Genomic DNA, 24,318 nt, shown 5'->3' on the forward strand with positions numbered 1-24,318 from the left:
GCTATCTGTGTTACATATACATACAAATAGCTTTTGCAAAGAACAAGTTATATTAAAATTGTAGGCTACAAACTAATAATAAAGTATCTTCAATAGTTGGAGTCGACTACAATGGACTGTATCTGACTGAATATGGGATATCTATCAACTTGATGTAAAACACCATATCCATCCATTTCTGCAAGACGACATTTAATGTGAAGAGTTTAATCCTGAAGAGGTCAGATGTCTTTTGCTGAAAATGATGATTTTGGATTATAATGTCTCCTCATTCTGTCGAGCTTGAATAAATAACTGATCCTCACACAAGTCTCTTCAGATCAGTGGACGCTTTTTGTCCTTCCTGTACAACTAATATTTGACTTGCAGCAACCTGTGCAGTCAGTTTCCCGCTCTCCAAGCCCCCCATACTTAATCCACTTGCCCATATGATCTTTTGTTATTCTGTCTGCCGCTGATTAGATTTACACAAGGCAGAGGTCAACAGGGCTTTTTTTTTTTTAAAAAGTGTACGACAGTCACACACACATGCGTTCATTTCAAACATTTTCTTTAGTTCGATCGCACTGGAGCAGAGATTTGGTGGCTGTTTGTTTCTTACATTGTGTATATCTGTATGTAAGTCAGCTTGTGTGTGTGTGCATGTTGTTTTAACATCTATTGGTGCTTTGTTGGCATTTCTTGTAAGCTTGGCTTTAGTCCAAACCAATAGCTTATGCTCTCTCTGCTCGTCTCAAACACAGACACAGTTTTTAAAGTCATGGTGCTTCCTGCAGGAATGACACAGCAACCTCGGTCTCACGTTTCACACTGATGACCCACACGTCGCACATGACTAACACATTCTCCTTTAAAGTATTGGAAAACATTCCACTTTACTGCCCGTTAAAGAATAATGTGGCGCTTCATGTGACACCTGTAGGAGCCTATCAAGACGACCGGTGAAACCAGATTGTGTGTCTCTAACCATAAGAAATCATAAACTATTGTGAGCCAGTGTTTCACACACACTGGTGATAATGCCCAATGAAGTTCTGGTTACCCCGGTTGAGAGAGGGCAAGCTTCAAATCGTGGCACCGGCACCTCACTGAGGCATATCCGGTCGCACGTCGCGGCACGTCCGCTTCAACGAGCAGTTGCCACGAATTCTACGAGATGCCGGGGCTGTTGCCACTAGTTTTTAAGCCGTGGCTCTAACACCTCGTAGAACGCTGGTGTCAGACCCGTTTTCAGTGAGTCACGGGTCTTTGCGTGGGCAAAAAAAACCCTGTGCTTTTATTTTGAAGGGAATTTTTGATGCAGCAGAGTGCCGTACTTACACTCAATTAAAACAAATGCGTTATTCAACCGCCCGCAACCACCCAGACCCGCAAACCTCCAACGTTATGCATAATAGTAGCCCAGGTATCAGGTCTCGACAAGCAGACCCGAGGAACATAAATAAATAAATCAAACAAAGATGCAGACTATGAAACGATCAGGAGCAAAAGGTCTCATTTTGCAACTCATCGTGCCCTATAAACTGACCTGGAGTGTTTTTTCTTAAAATATATGATAAGATAAGATATATACATGCAGTCTAATAACATTTGATTATTATGGACAGTTGAACTAGGTTGATAATAGCAATCTAAAGCACCCAATTCAGATCTGCGACATCATTACTCACAACCTCTCACAAAATGATCTCTGTTGACCCCGAGCATCACGTTGTCGGCCCCAAAAAAAACTATTCAGAAGAAGGAAGAGAGCGGGAAGGGAGGAAAAAGGGGGAAAATGGGTCAGCGTGTTCATTTTACTTTCCCTTATTCCACAGGGGCGCACAAATAGACAGGAGCTCAGCCCAAATCCACCAACAGATGTTAGAGCTCACTGTCTCTTTCAATCATGGCAAAAAGGCTCAACCGCCACTCTCGCACTCTCTAATTCATCCCTTCATCCTTCTGCCTTTCAGGAGCTCTGTGCTTCTCCCCTCAAACTGTGGAAAGTACAAATACAAACACCTTGTTAGGGGTATTATATAACAGCACAGGCAAGTGTTGTATAAAAAGTATAACACATCTCTTTATAAACAGAAAACCTCTCTTTAATTTCTTATGGAGGTCTGCTAATGTCTCCCCATTGGCAGCTTCTACTGTGCTTTCACTTTTATTCTCTTTTACACACCCCCCCCCCTACACACACACACACACACACACCCACACACACACGTGTGCTATTGCTCTGTGCGCTATGCAATGGTGACACCCCCCCAAAACCGAATGAGCTATGACAAATCCTGGGATGTTTTTTAAACGTTACACAGTCCGATACAGAGAGCGGTTATTGGACGACACAACGTCAACGTCTGTCGGGAAGTGTACGACACAAAGAGGAGAGAAGGTTCTGGCCGTCTGGAGGAACTTAGAGCTCCTCTGCCTCCAACCACAATGTGAGATAGCGAGCGGTTAGCAAACACCCAAAACCCAGGCGCTGTAAGGGGATTTCTCTCCTTCGCTTCCTTAAGCAGTTTGGGATTAAATGATGAAAAGCGAGGGGAGAGAGAGGGACCACACAAGACACACACACACACACACACACACACACACACACACACACACACACACACACACACACACACACACACACACACACACAAATACAGTATAAGGTATATTATTAATGTGTGCTTATCCTATGTGCGTTTATGTGCTCAGAGTTCAGCAGTGTTGTGTTGAGAGGTGACCAACAACACACACCTGAACTTTGTCTGACAAAGGAACTATGAATGACAACTTTATCTGACCAACACGTCTGCCTTGTCTGATGCAAACGTACAGGCGTGTAAATACTGAACTTGGAAAGACCTTCTACCAGTACCTTAAACTTCATAAATGGACTTAACTCTAAAGTGTAAAAGTTTCATCCCACTAGATGAAGTTAAACTTTTTAAACCGTTTTTGTCATTTTTTTCTGACGCTGTTTGTATTTTTGAGTGACACAATGGGTTTTGTTTCCATATATCTGCTCCTATTTCCTCTGGATCTTGATCTCAATCTCTTGAAAACGGCTAACTCATGCAGTAGCCATTTTAATGAGTAATTACGTAATCACTGTTGAAGGTACGCTGTGGCATCCTGACTGGAATAGCGTAAGCATCACTCAAAGATTCCTCTTTAATCCAAAGCGTGATGAAAAATGTATGAACATCGTCTCTTTCATGAGACAGCAAGACAGAGGATTCACTTCAAAGTTGCAGACTACTCTTTGTCAATATAAGTCGATGTAACAAAGTCTTTTTGGGCCCCATAGCATCACATAACAGACCCAGAAGTTGTAATTCCACGTTTTACCACGAGAATTTGCTTCAACGCCCCGGGGCTTGATAGCTCCCTAATGAATGAGTGCTGAATTATTTATTTATTTATTTATTTTCCATAAACTTGAGTGAAATATTTACTTTTCTCTTTCTCTTTCTTTCTTGCAATTCAATTAAATTCAGTTGATTTTGTACAGCCCAAAATCAGGAATAGAAAATTCTCCTCTGAGGTCTTTACAATCTGTACACATGACATCTCTGTCCCAGGACCTCACATCGGATCAGGAAAAACTTCCCACATAAAGATAGTAAAACCCTTTTACAGGGAAAAAAGGGGGAAAGACCTTCAGGAGAGCAACAGAGGAGGATCTCTCTCCCTGGATGGACAGAAGCGACAGAGGTCATGTGACCAGAATGAACAACGTAATGAAGTTTCAGCACATTACATGAATATGACAGAAATGATTCATATAATGAATAATATACGCATGGACCACGATCCAAATAACCACAATCCAATCAACGGAGCCTTGGCAGGGCGCGAGACTTGTTGCAGACGCAGATCTATAGCAGGGGGCGGGACCTGCTCCAGACACAGATCTATAGCAGGGGGCGGGACCTGCTCCAGACACAGATCCATGGTAGGGGGCGGGACCTGCTCCAGACACAGATCTATGGCAGGGGGCGGGACTTGCTCCAGACACAGATCCATGGCAGGGGGCGGGACTTGCTCCAGACACAGATCCATGGTAGGGGGCGGGACTTGCTCCAGACACAGATTCATGGCAGGGGGCGGGACCTGCTCCAGACACAGATTCATGGTAGGGGGCGGGACCTGCTCCAGACACAGATCTATAGCAGGGGGCGGGACTTGCTCCAGACACAGATCCATGGCAGGGGGCGGGACCTGCTCCAGACACAGATTCATGGTAGGGGGCGGGACCTGCTCCAGACACAGATCTATAGCAGGGGGCGGGACCTGCTCCAGACACAGATCCATGGCAGGGGGCGGGACCTGCTCCAGACACAGATCCATGGCAGGGGGCGGGACCTGCTCCAGACACAGATCCATGGCAGGGGGCGGGACCTGCTCCAGACACAGATCCATGGCAGGGGGCGGGACCTGCTCCAGACACAGATCCATGGCAGGGGGCGGGACCTGCTCCAGACACAGATTCATGGCAGGGGGCGGGACTTGCTCCAGACACAGATCCATGGCAGGGGGCGGGACTTGCTCCAGACACAGATCCATGGTAGGGGGCGGGACCTGCTCCAGACACAGATCCATGGCAGGGGGCGGGACCTGCTCCAGACACAGATCCATGGCAGGGGGCGGGACTTGATCCAGACACAGATTCATGGCAGGGGGCGGGACCTGCTCCAGACACAGATCCATGGCAGGGGGCGGGACCTGCTCCAGACACAGATCCATGGCAGGGGGCGGGACTTGCTCCAGACACAGATCCATGGCAGGGGGCGGGACCTGCTCCAGACACAGATCCATGGCAGGGAGCGGGACTTGTTGCAGACAAAGCTACGATCCATGGCAGGGGGCGGGACAACTATTATTTTTGCCTTCACTCACATCATAACTCTGCAGAATAGAACACATTCCCATTGATTCTCTGCAGCTTTCTGAAGGTAATTTGGGGAAAATAGAAATGGAAGTGAAGGACACAGAATTGCATATTTACACACTAAGCAACTCCAGAGATGTAGCGCAGATCACAGATACACTACAGTAAATCATACCTCTGTCAAAATGAATGCACTGAGCAACAGTGCATTCCTCCCATGTCTGGGTAGATTAACAAGACGGGGAGGCTGAGGCCAATACAAAATAAATTGATGTCTGCCAAAGCTCGTGAAACAGTGACAGTGACATCGTCTCCGTGAGCGTCAGTTGGTAGGAGGAGAGGAAATGTGTGACAACGTGTGACAAAAAGCAAGGAAGGAAAGAGATGGAAACTGTAAACATGGCTATCAACTAATTCACACATTGCGTGATTCACAGGCGAGGTGTGTGGTGTGAGATGTCATTTATGATCATCTGAGCATTCAGATTGTATTTTGCATCTCGGAAAGATCAGCAAAACCTGACTAGATCATGTTTCTTCAGCGCAGAAGTAACCATCAGTTAGTACACACTGCCTCAGTGCAGTCACTAGAATCACTTAGGCTGGGTTGCACCAACAAGGATTAACTCTTAAACTAGGTTCAAACCAGTTTTGTGTTTCAATCCAGTTGCACCCAACTTTAAACCTAGTTTAACCTTAGTTTACAGTTATTCCTGGGTAGATCTAACCCTTTGGTAGTCTCTGAGAGGAATGTTGCCGTGCTAACACTTCTCCAGCTCCTAGTAGCTTTGCGACTTTATGCTACAGGGTTAGTTTAGGAAAAAGATGGCATAAATTAGGTTTATTTAGTTCCCTATTTGTTAAACATACATTTTGAATTTCTTTACATTTTGTCGGAATCCATCATGGCAGACATCGAACATAAACTAATCCTGTTTGAACCCTTGTTTAAACTAGTTGAACTAATCAACTAATTAAGATGTGCAACACATTTCTATTCAAATATAAACCAGTTTAAACCTAGATTTACTAACCCTAGATTAACTCTAAACCAGGATTGATTTAATCCATGTTGGTGCAACCCATCCTTAGTCTATTTTTCCTTCTTCCATTCAGTAATAATGACAGAAACACTTTCACCTTCACTCAGAAAACAATGTGTCTATTTGAGCAATTCAACAGGAATGAGATGCAAAATGCAAAAACAGAAGAGATTCACTTCACCAGTAAATCCTCAGAAATGATCTTTTTTTTTTAAGGATCATCAGAGATCGTACAGTGGCTAGCGCCCGCTGAAGATGAATGCAGCGCCGGGAACAGGAGAACGAGTGAGTCCCCGGGGAGACTCCGATATCACAGCTCTGTAATTCTTCACCACTGCAGAGAGAGAGTGAGAGAGAGAGAGAGAGAGAGAGAGAGAGAGAGAGAGAGAGAGTGAGGCCGCAAACCGCACAGAGGTGGACGCGACCTTGCTCTGGCAAATCTTACACACACACACACACACACACACACACACATCGACCACCCACCACCTTGCCGGGGTGTTGGCCCGCCCCCTCTAGCCGGTGAGTAATCGGAGCGTTTGAGACGCACGCAAACTTCCCATGAACACGCATCGCGAAAACACAAAAGGTACTGAGAGGCTTCCTGTGTGATGATGTGACAGCTCCTTAGAGGGTGGAGGGAAACAGCTGACTGCAGTGCTTGCCAGATTTCCCTGACTGGAGGAACAACTCCCACTGAAAACTTTCTTAAAAGCTTCTCCCGTTTTCGAATGCAGAACATGGAAAGTAACACAATCCTTGTGTTATTCTTCACGGCTGAGGGAGACGTAGTAAAATTAGGCTTCCGCATTATCGTTGTTGAGTCGTGAGCGAATCAGCCCCGAAGTGAAGCACATGAGGGATAATGCCAAGACCGACTGAAGCCGTGCCAGATCTGGACTCACTTTTGAAGCGCCGATAACACAACGGCGAATGCGTTCGGCGTGAATACAACTCAGTAAATCCCACTCTGAACACCTTGAGGGGAAAAAAATAGGGGGATTTCGATGTGAAAACCCAAGCGTGCAAATCAAATCAAAAGTCGTTTAATACGCTGACTATTGTCCAGGAAGTTGATTGACGCAGCAATACCGCATCGCTGACACAACAGTGTCCCTCTGCGTGTGTTTCCCAAAATTGAATTGTCTTATGCTCAGCAAACAAAAGACGTTCAAACTTTCTCTCCTCCTCTGTGCCCCATTGAAGGCCTCCGCCCCCCAGAATAGCATCCGTTGGTGTATATAGGTTTTCTTCATTTAAGAAAAACAAAACCTGCTCCAGAAAAAAAAGGGCCAAAGAAAGACAGGAAGGACAAGAAGGGAATACTTCCTCTGCTCGGATGAAAGGAGATACACAAGGAGTTTATCTTGTGCGTCGGCAGTCGAGTCACATGCGTGCTGCGATAAACATGCGAGCATGTACGGCAGTCACAGAAAAAGAGAGAGTTCCCCATCAGTGCGTGACAGAAATATTCATCTCTTATTTCCTTGAGGTTTCAAAACACGCACGGCTTGATTAGCGCATGGCGGGCAAAAGGAGGAAGAGGTGGAGATGAGGCCATATCTCAGTCCTAGAAAAGACTCATCAGCACTGAAATCAATACTCAGTCAAGGACACATGGAGACCACAGAGAGAGAGAGAGATATTAGAGCTGGAGACAATCCTTCACCAGCAACATCCACAAACTCTACGGGTGGTGAGGTCCTACCTGGTACATGTAGGTGTTAAAGTGGGTCCCATTCTGAAGGTGGATCTTCACAGTTGGGTTCATGGTGAAGGTTCAACATATCAGATCCCTCAAACAGACCCGGCATGAAAAGAGAGAGAGAGGGGTGAAGAGGATGAGGAGTGATGGGAAGAGAGAGAGAGAGAGATAGGGGTGAAGAGGATGAGGAGTGATGGGAAGAGAGAGGGTGGTGAAGATGGGGAGAAAAAGAGGATAGTTCCTCTTCTACACTGTAACCCGGGACCAGAAGAGATTCCTGTGCTGCTCCCTTCTGCCCTCTGCTCGGGACAACAGCCCTCCGCTATAGCCAGCCTGCTCCGAGTGCAGCCGGGTCGAGAGACAGCCGGGAGATAAGGGGTATAAGGAGAGAGAGAGAGAGAGAGAGAGGGGGGAGAAAAGAGAGGGAATAAGGAGGACGCAGGGGTTGACGTAAACATGGGCGATTTGAAAAAGAGAGAAAGATAGAATGAGACAGAGATGATGAGGATGCAGGGAGGAAGTGGAGATCAGCTGACGGAGAAAGGAGGAGGCAGGGCGCAGACAAGAAGGGCTCGCGGCTCAGACCACCTGTTCTCTATTACTTAAACATGCACTCTCGCACACACACACACACACACACGCACACACAGAGCGGGTTTTTAAGTCACATTTAGAAATGATTCCATGAATTAGCATGAATTAAACGCTCTATTTCCTTCTAATAAAAACTCCAGCCAGTGCTTACTCAACACAAATCCAAGAGACCCATTTTCCTCCGACATGACATTGTGTGTGTGTGTGTGTGTGTGTGTGTGTGTGTGTGTGTGTGTGTGTGTGTGTGCGTGCGCGCGCTGATTCTTTCTATTTATAAATGGCAGCCTGTTTCGTCCCTCCTCTCGCAGTAGGAATTCACAGTGCATTCACTTGACTGGAGTCTGAAACACCTTCTGGTGCTTTTAAGAATATCATTTGCATCCTCATATTGTGAGTGTTGAAACAGCATTTTTAACCTCTTTTCCTGGTGCCATGATACACCAAAAAGTTGTTATTAAAATGTTGAAAATATCTTCCTTGATGTTTCATTGATGGCTCTTGTTTTCATGATCAAAATAGTGTCACACACTGATTTCTTTCTGTATTTGACTGATACATATTCTGATAAACAGCAGCATCATCCACCTTGTGAAATGATAACTCACATTTTTCATCAATTGAGATGTTTTTTTAATCAAAAAAGTGATTTTTGTGACACAGCTTAGCTGCAAAAAGTGTGTCAGAGTAGTGTGAGCCGGTGCCTAATTAGTTACAACTGATTTGAACTGGTCCTTACTTTCAATCTGCATTTCTCTCCTCTTTCTGCATTCTCTTACCCCTCATCCCTCGCTCACCGACGCTCCGCTCCATCTTCAGTCAGTAAAAAGAATAAACTAAAGTGTTTCCTTCAACATCATAAGCATTGGGAGTGGCAGTGCATGAACGCAGGAAAAAAAGAAAGACACAGGTCTACTTGCTTGCGCATGGTTGTCTTGGAAACAGGGTTCACAGGAGAGAGAGAGAGAGAGAGAGAGAGAGAGAGAGAGAGAGAGAGAGAGAGAGCGAGATTGAGAAGATATGAAGCAGTGAGAAGGACAAGTCCCTGCACATAAAAACATCTTCTGGTGATGGTGGTGACGTTAACTGAGGGCGGCTCCCTGCAGGGTCGAACCTCGGCCTCACATCTCAGTGGCAGCCACACACACCGGTCACTACGCTGCCATCTTGTTTGGTGGTGAGACAGAGACCCCTACTGGCAGCACACGGCGCTCACACAAAGTAGAAGCACACCAAGTCGTCACGTCTACACCTTCTCACAGAAACCGGCACAAATATGCACTGAAGGAGGTCAGTTTAGCAGCTTTAGAGTAGCTAGTGGTAGCCGAAGTAAGAGGAAGTCATGAGTTTGACTACAGGGAAGAGGAAGGAAATGCGAGGAAAGGCATCATCAGAAGAGAAGCAGTAATTAGTGAATAATAATTCAGAATGCATGGTGATAACTTACCTACACCTGACTCAACCGTAAGATATATTGTGAGAGACAGAAAACGAAACACATTCAAACATGCACTGAACACACACACACACGCACACGCACACACCACACAGCACACACCACACAGCACACGTGCATATCAGCAACGCTGACGAAAACTCCAAAGATTTGACACATTTAAAAAATAATTTTCCGTCGCAGAATGTAGAGAAGTGGGAGAACTCTGACTATCTATGTATCTGAGAGCTTTTCACAGTTCCTCTCTCTCTTTCTCTCCCCCTTGCGTCCTCAGTCTCTCTCTCTCCTCCTGCCTAACTACACTTGATTACTTTTTTTACACTCTGTCCACTCCAGCTCCTCCATGCCTGCTCTCTCATTCTTTTTCGCCTCCTTTGCTCTTCCTCTCTCCTATTTTTCTCAAGCGTTGCTAATCTCAGCTGAACCTTCCCTCGACGAAGAGCAGCCATTTTACATCAGAACGTTAACATGGAGCAGAGGGCAAGCACCCCATCCCACCACCTTTGTGTCACTTCCAACACACAACCAAATTCACAAAAGTACACACAAATACAAAGGGGTGTAGATTTGGTTTTAGAAGAGAACAATCCCATGCACTGAAACCAAACAATATTATAACAAAAATGTTCAGGAATTAGTTTAATAGTACACTAACCATATTAAAGAGGGTTACTGATAGATAACTTAGGCTGAGATAAGACATCAGGCTAACATGCTACAGCTAGCTAGAAGCTCTTTGAGGCTGTACTTAGCCACAGCACAGCTTTGAGCTGAATGCTAGCATTAGCAGTGACAATACACTTTCACTTATGCCATCTTAGTTTAGGACTTAAATCAGCACCAAAACAAACGACAGCTAAAGATGCATTAGTTTAATAGTACACTAACTATATTAAAGAGGGTTATTGATAGATAACTTAGACTGAGATAAGACATCAGGCTAACATGCTACAGCTAGCTAGAAGCTCTTTGAGGCTGTACTTTGTCACAGCAGAGCTTTGAGCTAAATGCTAGCATCAGCAGTGACAATAAGTATACGCTGATTTAACTGATTTAGTTTAGTACTTAAATTAGCATTAAAACAAACTACAGCTGAAGATGATTGAGTCCTGTTTGTCCAGTTTATTCGGTGTATATGTGCATTTGTCTTGTTTGGTGTTTATGTATTATGTGTCTCCAGTATTTTATATATACATCTTGAATGAATTAGTTTTGTGAATTAGTTTTGTTTTATTGAAAATGTATTTTCCGGCTGCCATAAAAAAGAAACTGGGAATGTAGATGAAAATTAGCCTCTCTGGCTAACTCTGGCTCACTTACAGTTTTACTGCTGATCAGTGTGCATTTGTCCTTGAAAAACAAACAAATAAATACATTTAAAAAAAGAAGACGTTATTTATGTTGCATGTATTTGGTCATAAAACAAAGTTTTAAAAAAAATACATTTTTAATCAAAAAAAGTTATTACAGTTATTACATTTTATAGCAATCCATCCAATAGCTATTGAGATATATTTCTCTAAAAAACTAAAAACGTCAACCTTCTCATTGCGTGGGAGGAAAAGAGTTTGTGGGCTTTAATTCTTGGGAATGTTTGGACAAAATGTTCTTCCAAAAGATAGGACTGACCGGCTGACCGGCGTGTCAAGCAATTAAAAGATGATCAAATAGTTAACATTGACAGATTGATGAACTGACTAATAATTTCATATTTCTGTAAAGACTTGTACTGCGGAGTGTCTGCCCAGCCTGCTGTCAGGAAGTGTCCAGTCCCAATAAGCTGCCCAGTTTGTCTTCAGGGCTTTCTGCCAGAAATAGTAAACGTCCACCCAAACCATGATATTTTTCTAACACAAATAATTTGTGGACTAAACCACAAGGAGATTGCTCGAGGGCAAACGTCTCCCATGTGCCAATTAGCTCCACCAATGAGATGGGGGTGGGGGCCTGAAAGGCAAAACCCAGGGCAAAACAAGCCCAGGAATTTGTTGCTGCCGCTCACAAAGCTGTGAGCGCATGAGCGCATTGTTAAAATTGATGCGACCCAGATGAAGATATCTGCATTTTGTATCAACTCAGAGCTCGTCTCGATTACGCGGGACAAACAGAGACAAATATGTTTGAACTGTCAAACGGGAATGCTGCTCCTTTCTTTGTAGTCCTCACTATGGGAAGATGGATCCATCCTTTTACTAACACTTTCCTCGTCACCTCTTTCTTTTGTTCCTCCTCCTCCTCCTTTCATTTCCTCTCAGTCTCCTCCCTCCGAGTCTGAAGCACCTGTGTCAGCTCTGTCTCTCTCTCTCCCGCTGTCTTCATCACTTAGTCGGAGCGCACGGCTTACCCCTCTCCATCTATCGGCCGCCGCGTCCTCCTCAAGCTCCCGGTCAGCCCCAGAAGTAAGCCTATTAGTACCACAGTGCAACACAAGCGTCGCACACAACCACGCTGTAACCACGTCCTGAACGTACAGCCACTACTACCCTGCTCTCTGTCTTTCCAAATAAACACGTTTTACCGTCACATTTTCAGAAGAAAAGAAATCAGATTCTGCGTATTCACAATACAAAAGATCAGGTCAACATGAAAACAATACTTCACCCATTTACAATACACGCGTCCACAAATTCAGTGAAGTGAGGCTGTTAGCATATACACTCTGCTACTACACACACTGCTTCATTCACTGAAGAATACACAAGCTAACACACGGACTCCAGAGAGCGCACAAACACACTTGGCCCGTCCCAGCTGCTCTGCTTTGCAGATGAAAGTGCATCCCGGTTCCAGAGGAAAAGCAGTAGATGCAGCAAACACAGCTGTATTAATATTAATCTTCATATTCAGAGTAAATAAACTGCTCCGAGGGTACCTCTGGCATAATTTTCCATAATCTCTTCTCTTCCCAATCCTTCTTGGAGCTAAAAATGACTGAGAGTAATGAGCAGCCGAGGTGTTATGTGTTTGTGTGTGTGTTTGTGGACGGTCGAGAACGCTGCTTTTGCCCTTCACAGAGTGCAAACTGCAGTGGCAGGATGTAACTCAACACCACCGAGAGAGAGAGAGAGAGAGAGAGAGAGAGAGAGAGAGAGACTACAATAACTGTAACTGTAATGACAGAGGAACGACAAGCACCTCTCACGGTGCCTGAAAGTGAGGTGTCGTAATACTTCTGTCCTGTCCTTCGCCCAAAGCCTCGGTCCCTTTTAGACCGGGGAACACGTGGATGGAAACATGGAGAGTGGGACTGAGAGCAGGAGCAGTGTCTGAGCTCTTTAAAGTGTCCAACGCTCACCTGGTTGGAAAGCTTACCAGGTGCTTAAAGGACAAGAGCAAGTGTTTCAAAATGAAGTGTATTGTAGAATCAACTATGTTGTTACACACTTTGCGTTCCATGTTGCAAACTTTGTCTACATACTGCAGCTGCTTTTTCAAAGTACCTACTGTTGATGCAGTATGCATTGAATAACATAACAGTGCACCTTGACCTTGACCTTCTTGCTCATATATCCGCTGCACAGAGGAATTGGGGGGACGAACAGCCAGAGAAGCATCCTGGCTTGAAAACTGCAAAATGCGACAGAATGCAGTTAGACGTCCTGGTAATTTTAGCATACTGCATTTGACATACTATGACATAGTAAATATGCTACAGGCATGCTAAATACTATGGTGGTATGGGTAGTAGAATGCACAGACATTGAACTCCCTGTAATCCATTTTTGTACTCCACACACATCGCATGGGACAGTAATACCCTTGTGTTTGAGCCGGTCTCAGGGATCCACTAATTACACTATGCTTTTAATAACATAACAGTGCACCCTGAACCTTGACCTTGACCTTCTTGCTCATATATCTGCTGCACAGAGGATTTGGGGGGCAGAATAGCCAGAGAAGCATCCTGGCTTGAAAACGGCAAAATGCGACAGAATGCAGTTAGACGTCTCGGTAATTTTGGCATACTGCCTAATATAAAATATGTATGCATAAATGCAATATATAATACATATTAAATATGTTTCAGGCATACTAAATAGTATGGTTGTATGGGTAGTAGAATGCACAGACGTTGAACTCCCTGTCCTCCATCTTTGTAGTCTACACACATCCCATGGGACTGCAATACCCTTGTGTTTGAGCTCGTCTCAGCGATACACTAATTACAGGGATGCACTAAAACCATATATATATATACATATATTTGGGGGGCGGGGGTCTGCCATGTTACCATGTTCATACACTAATGGGAGGGGCTACCACAAGGTGCCTAGTCATACACCATAGGCACAGCTACGAGAGCAATTTGGGGTGAAATGTCTTTCCCAAGGACACATCGACATGGGCCAACAGAGCCGGGGATTGAACCGCATATCTTCTAGATTAAAGGACGACCTTAATCTACCACTGAGCCACAGACACCCACAGGTTCCAAGTGCACTTTTAGAAGATAAACAAAGAAGTTCCCCCATTTGCTGATTACGTTTCATCACTATCATGGGCTCCTCCCCATCTCAAATCCCCTTTCGGCCAGAGAAACCTAGAAAACTGCTCATTCAACATCACAGCCGTGTGACGTGTGTGACGGCGGCAGGATGAGTGGCTCGGATGACTTTCCCTTCACCTCGGTTCCTAAAATACTCTTTTCATAGCTCAGACACACAGATATACAGATGTTAAACCAATTTAGCAGCTGTTAAAATGCTCAAACAAACACACACGTTTTAACAATTTTACAAAGTTGTTTGACAAAGAAAATAATGACATCAAAAGCTTCTGCTGAGTGTTAGAGGATAGATTAATGGCTGGATGTTGGTTCGATAGAGACAACAGGACACAAAAGATTCACTATCAGTTTAAGAGCACGAACACACACATGCACACACAACTCTTTAAAAATTATTTGCCTCCAACCTGGTCTGTACTATGATGGCCATGGAATGAAGCATTGCTGCGTTGTGTGTGTGTGTGTGTGTGTGTGTGTGTGTGTGTGTGTGTGTGTGTGTGTGTGTGTGTGTGTGTGTATTGTGCACATCCATCGCAAGGCCCAGTATGATTTATTTATGAGATGTGATTTTTCTTTCTGGAGCTCTCCTGCCTTGTAACTCAAGCTCACACACTCAGTCTCTCTCTCTCACACACACTCACACACACACACACACACACACACACACACACACACACACACACACACACACACACACACTGGCCACTATCAATCATACTTTGCTGTTACACTGATGCACAGTATTTACTCCACCAAGAAACGATTTAGTTTATTTAGGGATATAAGGATTTAAATCCTGTGTGTCTAATATGCACATGTTTGAGGGGGATGGTCGGGTCATTTAGTGTGTGCGTTTTCTGCCTATAGTGTGTTTATGCAAGCGTACGTGTGCGGTTACTGTAGCATTCTCTTTTTCCACCGGCCTAATCCCTCACAAAGTACCATTCCCTCTCCTTATGACTCATGCAGTGGCAGCTCATTTTCACTGAAAATACAGAGGCTTTTATGTCACAGAGTATATGTGTGTGTGTGTGTGTGTGTGTTTTCTCATATTTTCCCAATACAGTAATAATCCTAAACCGCATCAGGGTCGCTCTGAATGAAGATTAATAATTGCCGCATGCATTGTGATGTCTGCGTGATCAACTTGTACGCAGAACACTCCCCAAGGCCGGAACGGAGGAGAGAGGAAGACATATTTATGTGCGCGGGTGTGGCACGGATTGCGTGAGTAACTTCTCTGCCACTTCTTTGCTCTGTGTGTGTGTGTGTGTGTGTGTGTGTGTGTGTGTGAAACTAGTCACACTGAGTGACTGAGTGAGCTCATCTGTTCTGGAGGTCTATAAATATTGTAGATGCCATGTGCCCGCAGTAGACCTTCTCAGAAAGCTACTGTATGATGTCATCCTGGCACACCTCTAACACACACACACACACATACGCATGCACACGCACGCACACGCACGCACAGCTGTGCTGCCAAGGCCTGATATCCATGGCAACGCTGGGTGTGGTAGGTAGGGATGCAGAGCCCACTGCCGTTTAATGAATCTTGCGGCTCAAACACAAACATTTTCAAACTTCTCTATTTCCTTCCTTTCATTCCTTCATTTCCTACATTTTCATGTCATTCATTCCTTCATCATATTTCATTCCCCTTTCCTTTATTTCCTGTTAGCTCTCTTCCCTCTCTGTGTTGGACTTCTGTTCGCTCAGGAGAATTATGACATCGTTCCCCTGACGTTCTTGTGGACAGAAATGAGAAAATGGGCGATGAAATCTGAATTTCCATATCACAATTACTTGCAAAACCAAAATATAGCAGAAATAATCATTCATCTATTCTTACTTGACTCAAATCCAACAAATATCTGCTCCTCCAACTTCTCATATATGAAATTTGCTCCGCTAATTAAAGACTCTTGGAAACTCGGATGGCCATTTTATATTATCTTCCATCATTTTATATCAACTAAATGATTAATTCAGAAAATGATAAATAATTCTTCATTCCTGTAATATCATTATGAATCTATTTCTTGAATGCATACAATAGAAAGTCAAATAATAAGTCAAGTATGCTCTGTTTACGGGAATCCTGGTTAGATGAAATATGCTCGTCATACTTCCTGTCACACCCTCACTCTCTCTCCGTATCTCCTGTCTATCTAGACTATCATTAATGATGACAAAAAGGCCCCCATTATGAATAAAATATTATAAATATCAAGTTTCAGATGCTCAGTCATCCTGTTACTTTCTTTGGCCATGCACTCAATTTACATGACGTGATCGTGTTTCAGGCAAGAAATCAAATTGTTCTTGTTTCGTCCTGAATCAGCATATTTTTGCCTCATTTACTTTGAGCCTCCTTTTATTTTTCTATCATCTTTACTGAAGCCAAAGAGTCTGACTGGTTGTTTGCAGTATTGCTCTTTACATTGTGTAACATAACATGCAGTACATCTAGTACAGTTGAGTTCCTACTTCCTGTTTGTTCTCTCCTGGTCCGTCTTTCATCACCCTGCCCCAGTGAACAGGGGATTCCTCCTCTTAGTCCTGCAGCCAGACCCACTAACACACTGAGCGGCTCGGCTTTGGCAGCCGATCAGAAGCAGCCATCAAGGTTGGAGCTTCACAGCCAAACACACACACACACACACACACACACACACACACACACACACACACACACACACACACACACACACACAGACAGACACAGACACACACAGACAGACACAGACAGAAAAAGCCTCAGCTTTAAAGTGTCAAATTATTACTTTCAACGCTACTTTCACCTGATATTATGATTTCAAGACTCCTGCTGGGCAGGCTAAGATTATACATTATCACGAGATAAAACATATATGCACAGCAATACACACACACACACACACACACACACACACACACACACACACACACACACACACACACACACGCACATATGGAGTTGCTGACAGTTGGTGTCCCATGGGACAGAAGGTGTCAGGAAGTCAACATCATCCCCTCCTGCCCCCCCCCCCCCCTGCCCCCCTCCCCTCCCCCCCACTTCTCCCCGTTTCCATGGAGACTGAATTTGCAGGGCTTGGAGAGGTGAGGAGAGGTTTTGCCGTTGTCAACGGGTCAGGAAGTAGAAGTGATTTAGCAAATGACAGATATGAATGTGAATAAGTTTGTTCATGCTTAGATGATTTAGAAAATAGCTTAAATTCCAATGATCTTAATTATGCAGACTGGAGAGATTTATGCAGCTGTTTATGAAGGTTTGCCATTCAGTAGCAATGGCAATTGTTATAATAATAATAATAATAATAATAACTTTATTTATATAGCACTTTTAAAAACAAAGCGACCCAATGGCGGCAAACAAAAAAGACCTCACCATAAAAGCATTGAACACAACCAAACCAAACAAAAAGCCAAAAAGAACAGTAGAAAACAAGCAAATATATAAAATAATCAAACCCATGGGAACAAAAGAATAGATCATAAAAAAATACACAAACATAAAAGGACGACATCGCTAAAACGCAATTCTATAAAAATGGGTTTGAAGAAGTGATTTAAAAGAAGTTATTGATTCTGCCAATCTAATCTGATCTAATCCGTATCATGGCTGTGAAGATGTGTTAAAGGAGCAAAACACGACATTCAGAGCATTAATGTGGCAGCAAACCACTATTGCCTGGAGATGGAGAGGAGTCCCTGAGCAGAGGAGGAAGTCAACCCCCTCTGTGTGTTATGCAGACACACAACTCCACACAGCTCATCATACGGCTGATGATGTCGTCCCGACCGACGGACCGTACAGCACCAACCCCCCGGTTCTCCCTCAGGTAAACACTGTTCGCTCTGTCAGCCCATTGTGAGGCTTCTCCTGTTAGCAGTTACCTACTCTGGCGTTTTCCTGTTGAGAGCCAATCAAAAGGCTCCAAAATCTTGTGCTACGCACCTTTAAATAAACAGGAACATGAAAACGAGTGCCTCCATTAAATATATGCTTGATCACATGAGGTTATCCATGTTGCAACGTCATCAAGGGCTCCATTAAATATTGTTTCTCTGTATCTTGCCTTCAGCATTCTCTTATTAACCCTTGCTCCTCAATATGTTGACTTGTTTGTGAGCAGGGAGGTATATTGCTGTAATCTGGCAACCATGGAAACAGTATAGGCCTGCACAAAATTAATTAGACTGCAGATGACTATATGTTTTTGAAAATGGGGTTGGAAATAAATATCAAACAAAAGTCATGTTCCTTCCCCCTCCCATGTGAGGAAAGAAGGGAAGAGAGGCGAAGAGAGCAGAGGACGTTGCTGACACAAGATGCTGACATGCCAGCACCGGCTGAGAGAACAAGACGTGCTGAGAGGAAACAGAGGATCAGAGAGGAGGAGAAGGCGAAAATGTTCAGATCGCAATGACAAAAAAGATGTAACTGAAACTGGAGAGGCAGAGGATGGAAAGGAATATGGAGGATGTCAGCAGAAGTGTAGAGAGGTGGGGGGGAGGAGGAGAGAAGATACTGTCAGTGCAAGCAGCGGAGCTTCTCATGACCTTTAGGATCCATATCTCCTTCACTTTTGTCGTGCCTCATTCCTTCTCTCATTTGCAAGAAGACTTACAGAAGCTTTAAGCAGCCTTCACTCAAATTAAGTAGAGACGAATACACGAATGTGCAATTCAAATTATTATGTTTCCCCTACAATATTTGAAGAGATATTAGCTCACAGATATTAGCTGCCACACCTGGAAAGCTTGAGCAAGTGGCAAAGTGTTATTGGTTAGTTTGCCGAGGTTATGCATGCAGTGCTGTTTGGCAGCAGACTGTAATATTGATCTCTGCAGGAGTTGGCCTGAAGACGGCATGGAATATCAAACAGACATCCACTGATTTACATTGTTGAAAGTAGATAGCAGCAAAGAAGTTTCATCAACAACCACAGTCTTTTCCCAAATGTGACCTTGCATGCGATCATTGTTGCAAAAATACAAACAGAAAAAGGTAAAGGAATAAAAGAGATAGGGAAGGTTGTGGAAGGATTCTTGTATTTAACAGAGTAGTCAAAGGTACAAAGCCTGTGTGCATAAGAACATTTGAAAGTCACCATGACTTCTTGGAGAAGAATACGGTTCTATGACTTAAAGTTTTACTGGAAGCTCAACCTTATACTTTATCAGTTTAAATCTGCTTACTTTGAGATTCTGGGTTCATTTTAGATATCTCCAGTATACTGGAGTTTGTGTTTTCTCCGCTAATTTCTTCCACGTCGTACCGACTACTTTGGTTTTGTACCAACAGAAAAAATAATTATCTTAGAAAAACTTTAAAAGTAAAGTTACAAATGTAACTACGGTTCTATGAATCCTGGCGTTCAGTAAGGATGAAATAGAACTCCTTCAATGGTCAAGATGACTTATCAGACACAGACATCTGAACCAAACTGTCACACTTCAGCTTCCCTTCTCTCTTGCTTTTTTATGGCCCAATCCTAAACTCCGCCGTTACGGACTGGCGGACTTTGAGGCGCGCTCCCGCAAAGTCCTTGGGGGTTTAATGGTGTCCCATTGTTACATCATCAAGTGCTTGAGGGCTCTGTGACAGACATTTTGAGCCCTTTATGAACAATTCATGTAAGTCAGCATTAGATGCTGACTTTGCTTAAGGAAATTACCCACAATTCAACGTGACATTAAACACGTAGCTACCAATGGAAGAATGGAGTCGTTAAAAAGAAGGTAAAAAAAAGAGGCGCGTGGGCGTTTAGCCCGATGAAATACCTTTACACTACCTTTACGTTACGGATTCAAGATGGAACATGAAAACACATGAAGTCAGAGGAATGCAAGCAGAAATAATACATCTAATATTTATTTACATTCATCAAAGATTTCATTTTGACAAAAACAAGTAAATCCCTGAGGGTTTAGGGCTTGAGGGTTGGGCCTTACTCCCACTTGCCTAATCAGCTCATTCAGTGCACCTGTTAGCCACACCCACCTCGTCAGCTCAATCATTCTCACCTGCTGCCTCCTCTGCTGCACCTACTCCCTTTGGTACAGAAAACCCAGCTTGTCACACACATTAACTCCCTTGGGGGAAAGAGTGCAAGCCTATTGTCTGATCCATACGCTGGATGCCAAACGCCGTTAAACTACAAGAAGAAGAAGATGCGTTCACTGCCAGATTGTTTTCCACATTCTGCCCACCTTTCCAGCGTTTACCTTCCGGCTGTTCAGACTTCTCCACCTTGCCTCTGTCCTGGTATACGACTCATCCTTCTGTCCCCGACCACAAGATTCCCTTTGCCCCTGTAAATCGGAGACTGTTTGCCTGTGTGTCTTCTGCATGGGAATAAAGTATCTCTCAAACGATTCACTGTGTCCGTTGTACTGCTTCTGGGTCCATACCTCAATCCATTACACAAACTGCACATGTATTTGTCTAATAATTCATATAAGCACAACAATCATTTACATGCATACACTTAAGTGTTTGCACTTTTTTGCGCACCTGCATTTAATAACGCACACACTTAGAGCCTCATTAGGATCTGAGAGTTTTCTAATTCGCTCAGACTGTAAAATATAAGATGATTCCACACTGTAAAATAATAGACTAATAGACTACATATATCTGTATTTTTCTAAATATGCTTAATATGCCAAACTGAACACTGAATATACTACTGCCATAAACTGACTTGTGAGCGGATTCAAATGTTCTCTACTTGTCCTTGCTGGCACTGTTTGTCTTACAAGGACTGCCAAAAGAAAAAGCACTGGGTTGTACACTTCAAAATTAAAGTCATCTAGAAAGAAGTCTTGACAGACCAAATGTGCTCTATGTTATATTGTAATACGGGTGGATCAAATCAAGCATTCTGATTGGTTGAGAGTGAGTCACATGGAGTGGTTTATTCAGCCATAAAGTACTGTACAGCTTGTTTTACATTTATCAGAGTTACATATCAGTGCGCACTCAAAATAACAGGTGATTTAAATTGCGTGACCGTCATCATTTCAAACTTGGCAGTTACCAAACATGTAGCCGAGGGTTTCTCTTGAGCCTATACTTGTATTCTAATAAAATAACAACACGCTGCTCTGACAACGCTGTGAGCGAGCGCGTAAACAGAACACTTGTACAGTACATCATTGATGATACAGTACGGCCTCTCGTTCCTTATTGCTTAATTAAGCAGCGCTACCATCAGGTTCAAGTCAGACTGAATGCAGCAGACTACAGGTGTTCAATTATCCAGATCTAGGTCATTTCCAATTACATACATACTGCAGGCCTGTCCAATTATACAGTCAAGCATTTATCAGTGCATGTGAAGGATGTGTTACTGTTGTAGCATCTACATGAGTGCACTGCTTGAGATTCAAACCAAATTTGAGGCGTTCAAAAACATCCAAGGGGCATGTGATGTCACTGACACAGAGCTTGACTGTTTAAAGTCAAATTGTGTGTGTGTGTGTGTGTGTGTGTGTGTGTGTGTGTGTGTGTGTGTGTGTGTGCGCACCAGAGTAGTGGGTGAGAGTCAGCATGAGTAAATGAAAGGGCTATTAGAGTGTGGAATTGAGGGCAAGAAGAGACGGTGCAGGGCATACGGCAACAGAGAGAGAGAAAGAGGGAAAGCAGCTAAGTGTGAATGATGTTCTTCTTGCACTAGGGCAGGCTAGTCACAGCCCCCTATTATTCTAATGGTGCACCACAATGCTTGCTGACCTTCATCATTGACAGACTGAGCTAGCCACGGAGATGACAGTGACTTTTGTCAACTACTCATACGATTACAATATGTCGGAGCAGTTCACGCTATTACCACTGTAATTAGATGACCGACATCAGCTTAAAAAACATGCAATCACACAACAAATGTTTGCTTGGTACCAGACAATAATAAGTCACACACACAAACATAGTAAAATGGTCTCAGGCTACTATGAAGATGTGAAGACCTCCTGGTTTAATTAGCTGATTTAGATGACTTCAATGCACACACGCAATCGCTACAGGACATTCACACACATACACTCCCACTTATAAGCTGCAAAGTATACGTATATAAATATACATATAATATAATGTTTGAGGAATATGGATGTTTGTGCCGTGGGCTCATATCCCAGCTGCTGTGCTCCCACCTCCTGCAGTCACAGCAAAGCTGTAAGTACAGTGAACTAGCTGAGAGATATGAGCCATTATCTGACAGAACGATAGCTAACTAATAGAGCTCTCAGCACATGGGCTTAAAGCCATCGGCACTGATAAGACATAGAGCGAGGAAGCGCATGAGACAGGGAGTCATTGAGACTGAGGGAGAGGAGACCAAAGGGAGAGAAGAGCAATACTTTGAAGAGAGGGCACATATCAGTGTCTCTGGAATCTTAATTTGGATATTGGGGTCTTCGCTGAGTCAACTTAAGTGTATTCATGGAGTCGTTTCAAACAACAGGTTCGCAGGAAACAAGGAGACACCCAAAAAGAATGAATCAAACGATTATGAGCAAAAAGCTTTGAACACATTCAAAGACACAGGGATGGAGTTTATGTAGAAAACTGTTTTAAGTGTCTGCACCAACCCACACGTCTGTGAATGGAGTTGGAAGTAAATGAATAACAGACCGCCGCTGAGAACTGTTGTAGGTGGTGCTGAATAAACGGATCGTGATTGAATACAGAGACAAGACGATTTGAGAGCTTTCTGTTGATGTAAGTGCAGTACAAAATAACTTATTAGTTTCTCCACTATGTACTTAGTGAAGTGTGCCTCAGATAGAGTTTAGAAGTGTAAGGCTGGTGCAAATCTTCATCTATTTATCAAAGCCGATCCTCAGAACACCGCGTACTTTGGTGTCTGGCCAGCCATGATAGCGCTTTCAGCTGGCTAACGTCTCATTCACATCCGCACATACATCTTTCCCTGCGAGACACATCCAAGAGTGTTCTGTATGTGTTTATGCATGTGTGGTTGTGTGTGTGGGAAGTATACACCCAATTCAATACACGCAGTACCAGGATGTGCTGACTGTGTGTGGGCAATTCATCACTTGAACCATTTTTTTCATGCAAGAAATCAATACCTTTAGCATCTGTTTACCAGGAGTAACTAATTGAGAATTATATGGGGTAATTAGCATTTTCTATGTTTGCAGGGAGTGCAAATGTGCAACAGAAGAAGAAAAGTATGAAAATCAAGTTTAGACCAAAGTGATAAACATAAGTCGACAAGATTTACCCAAACTCTACTGCATTGCAAAGCTACTGCCTGGTTCCTAGCAATTTGGGTATGTTGACTGACTCCTGTTTTTGCCTCTAAATAAGTGATATATCTAAATATTTTTATATTAACAATGGATCAAATGGCTATGTGTAATATAAACAGTGTGCAATAGTGAGCGCTCTGATAATTATCATGAGACTGCAGTTCCCCTCAACTCGACACAGCATTTTAGCATTTTTAGCTAGTTAGTTTGGTTTTACAGCCAGGAACTTAACTGTTTTTGTTTGGTCTCAACTTTCTTTTAAATCTACTTTTTAGCAAACTGCTGTTTTCAGTAAAATGCTCTGATAAACTCACTACCTGCTCAGCACCAAACAGTAGAGAAAGTATGGTGAACATAGTGGAGCTAAATAGCAGCTGAAGATCCAGATATTTCTCTCAGGAGTTAGTGTAGCCGAAGGTTTATCTTACACCCATACGTTGATAACGTTTGAGATGTCTTCCTGTAGACACAGCATAAAATCTCCGACTCGTACTATCTGCACACTGCCCAAAGTTAAGCTAAGCATGTGTTAGCAGTGGCTAACGTTAGCTAACCAGCTCACTTTGGTGAACTTCCTTCTACACGCGTCTTGAGTTTCTCCCAAAGGTTTGCTTAGGCGCAAGACAATCTCACCGCTGCCACCAGTGTAGCCAAGGGTTTATCTTGCGCCTATACTGTACAATAATAATACAATAACAATATGATGCTTTGTTAGTTTGCTCAAGACGGCAACAACTTTTATTCTTGTCTCACTGTTCACTCGAACATTTCAACCTGCTTCATGTAGAGCTGTTTAAGAACACATTATAATAGCTTACATATCTCCCCTCCTCCTGAAAGGAACATCCCCGTTTCCAA

General features: G+C 43.5%; 1 protein-coding gene across 6 annotated transcripts in view; it reads right to left on the minus strand.

The window, feature by feature from the left end:
* Nucleotides 1-24,318, minus strand: part of ppfia4 (PTPRF interacting protein alpha 4) — a 57,052-nt gene that overhangs the window by 21,623 nt on the left and 11,111 nt on the right. Inside the window, exon 1 of one of the 6 annotated variants that reach the window (XM_068595099.1) lies at nucleotides 7,628-8,100. The exons of the other annotated variants lie outside the window; for them this stretch is intronic. Within the exon in view, the coding sequence (XP_068451200.1) occupies nucleotides 7,628-7,690 (63 nt within the window). The 5' untranslated portion in view covers nucleotides 7,691-8,100. Of the gene's footprint in view, nucleotides 1-7,627; nucleotides 8,101-24,318 lie in introns of those variants that run through there. 6 annotated transcript variants of the gene reach the window in all.

Source organism: Clinocottus analis, unplaced genomic scaffold, assembly GCF_023055335.1.
Source record: "Clinocottus analis isolate CAN_PGR_092001 unplaced genomic scaffold, fCliAna1.0.p SCAF_3, whole genome shotgun sequence".
Taxonomy (NCBI): Eukaryota; Metazoa; Chordata; class Actinopteri; order Perciformes; family Cottidae; genus Clinocottus; species Clinocottus analis.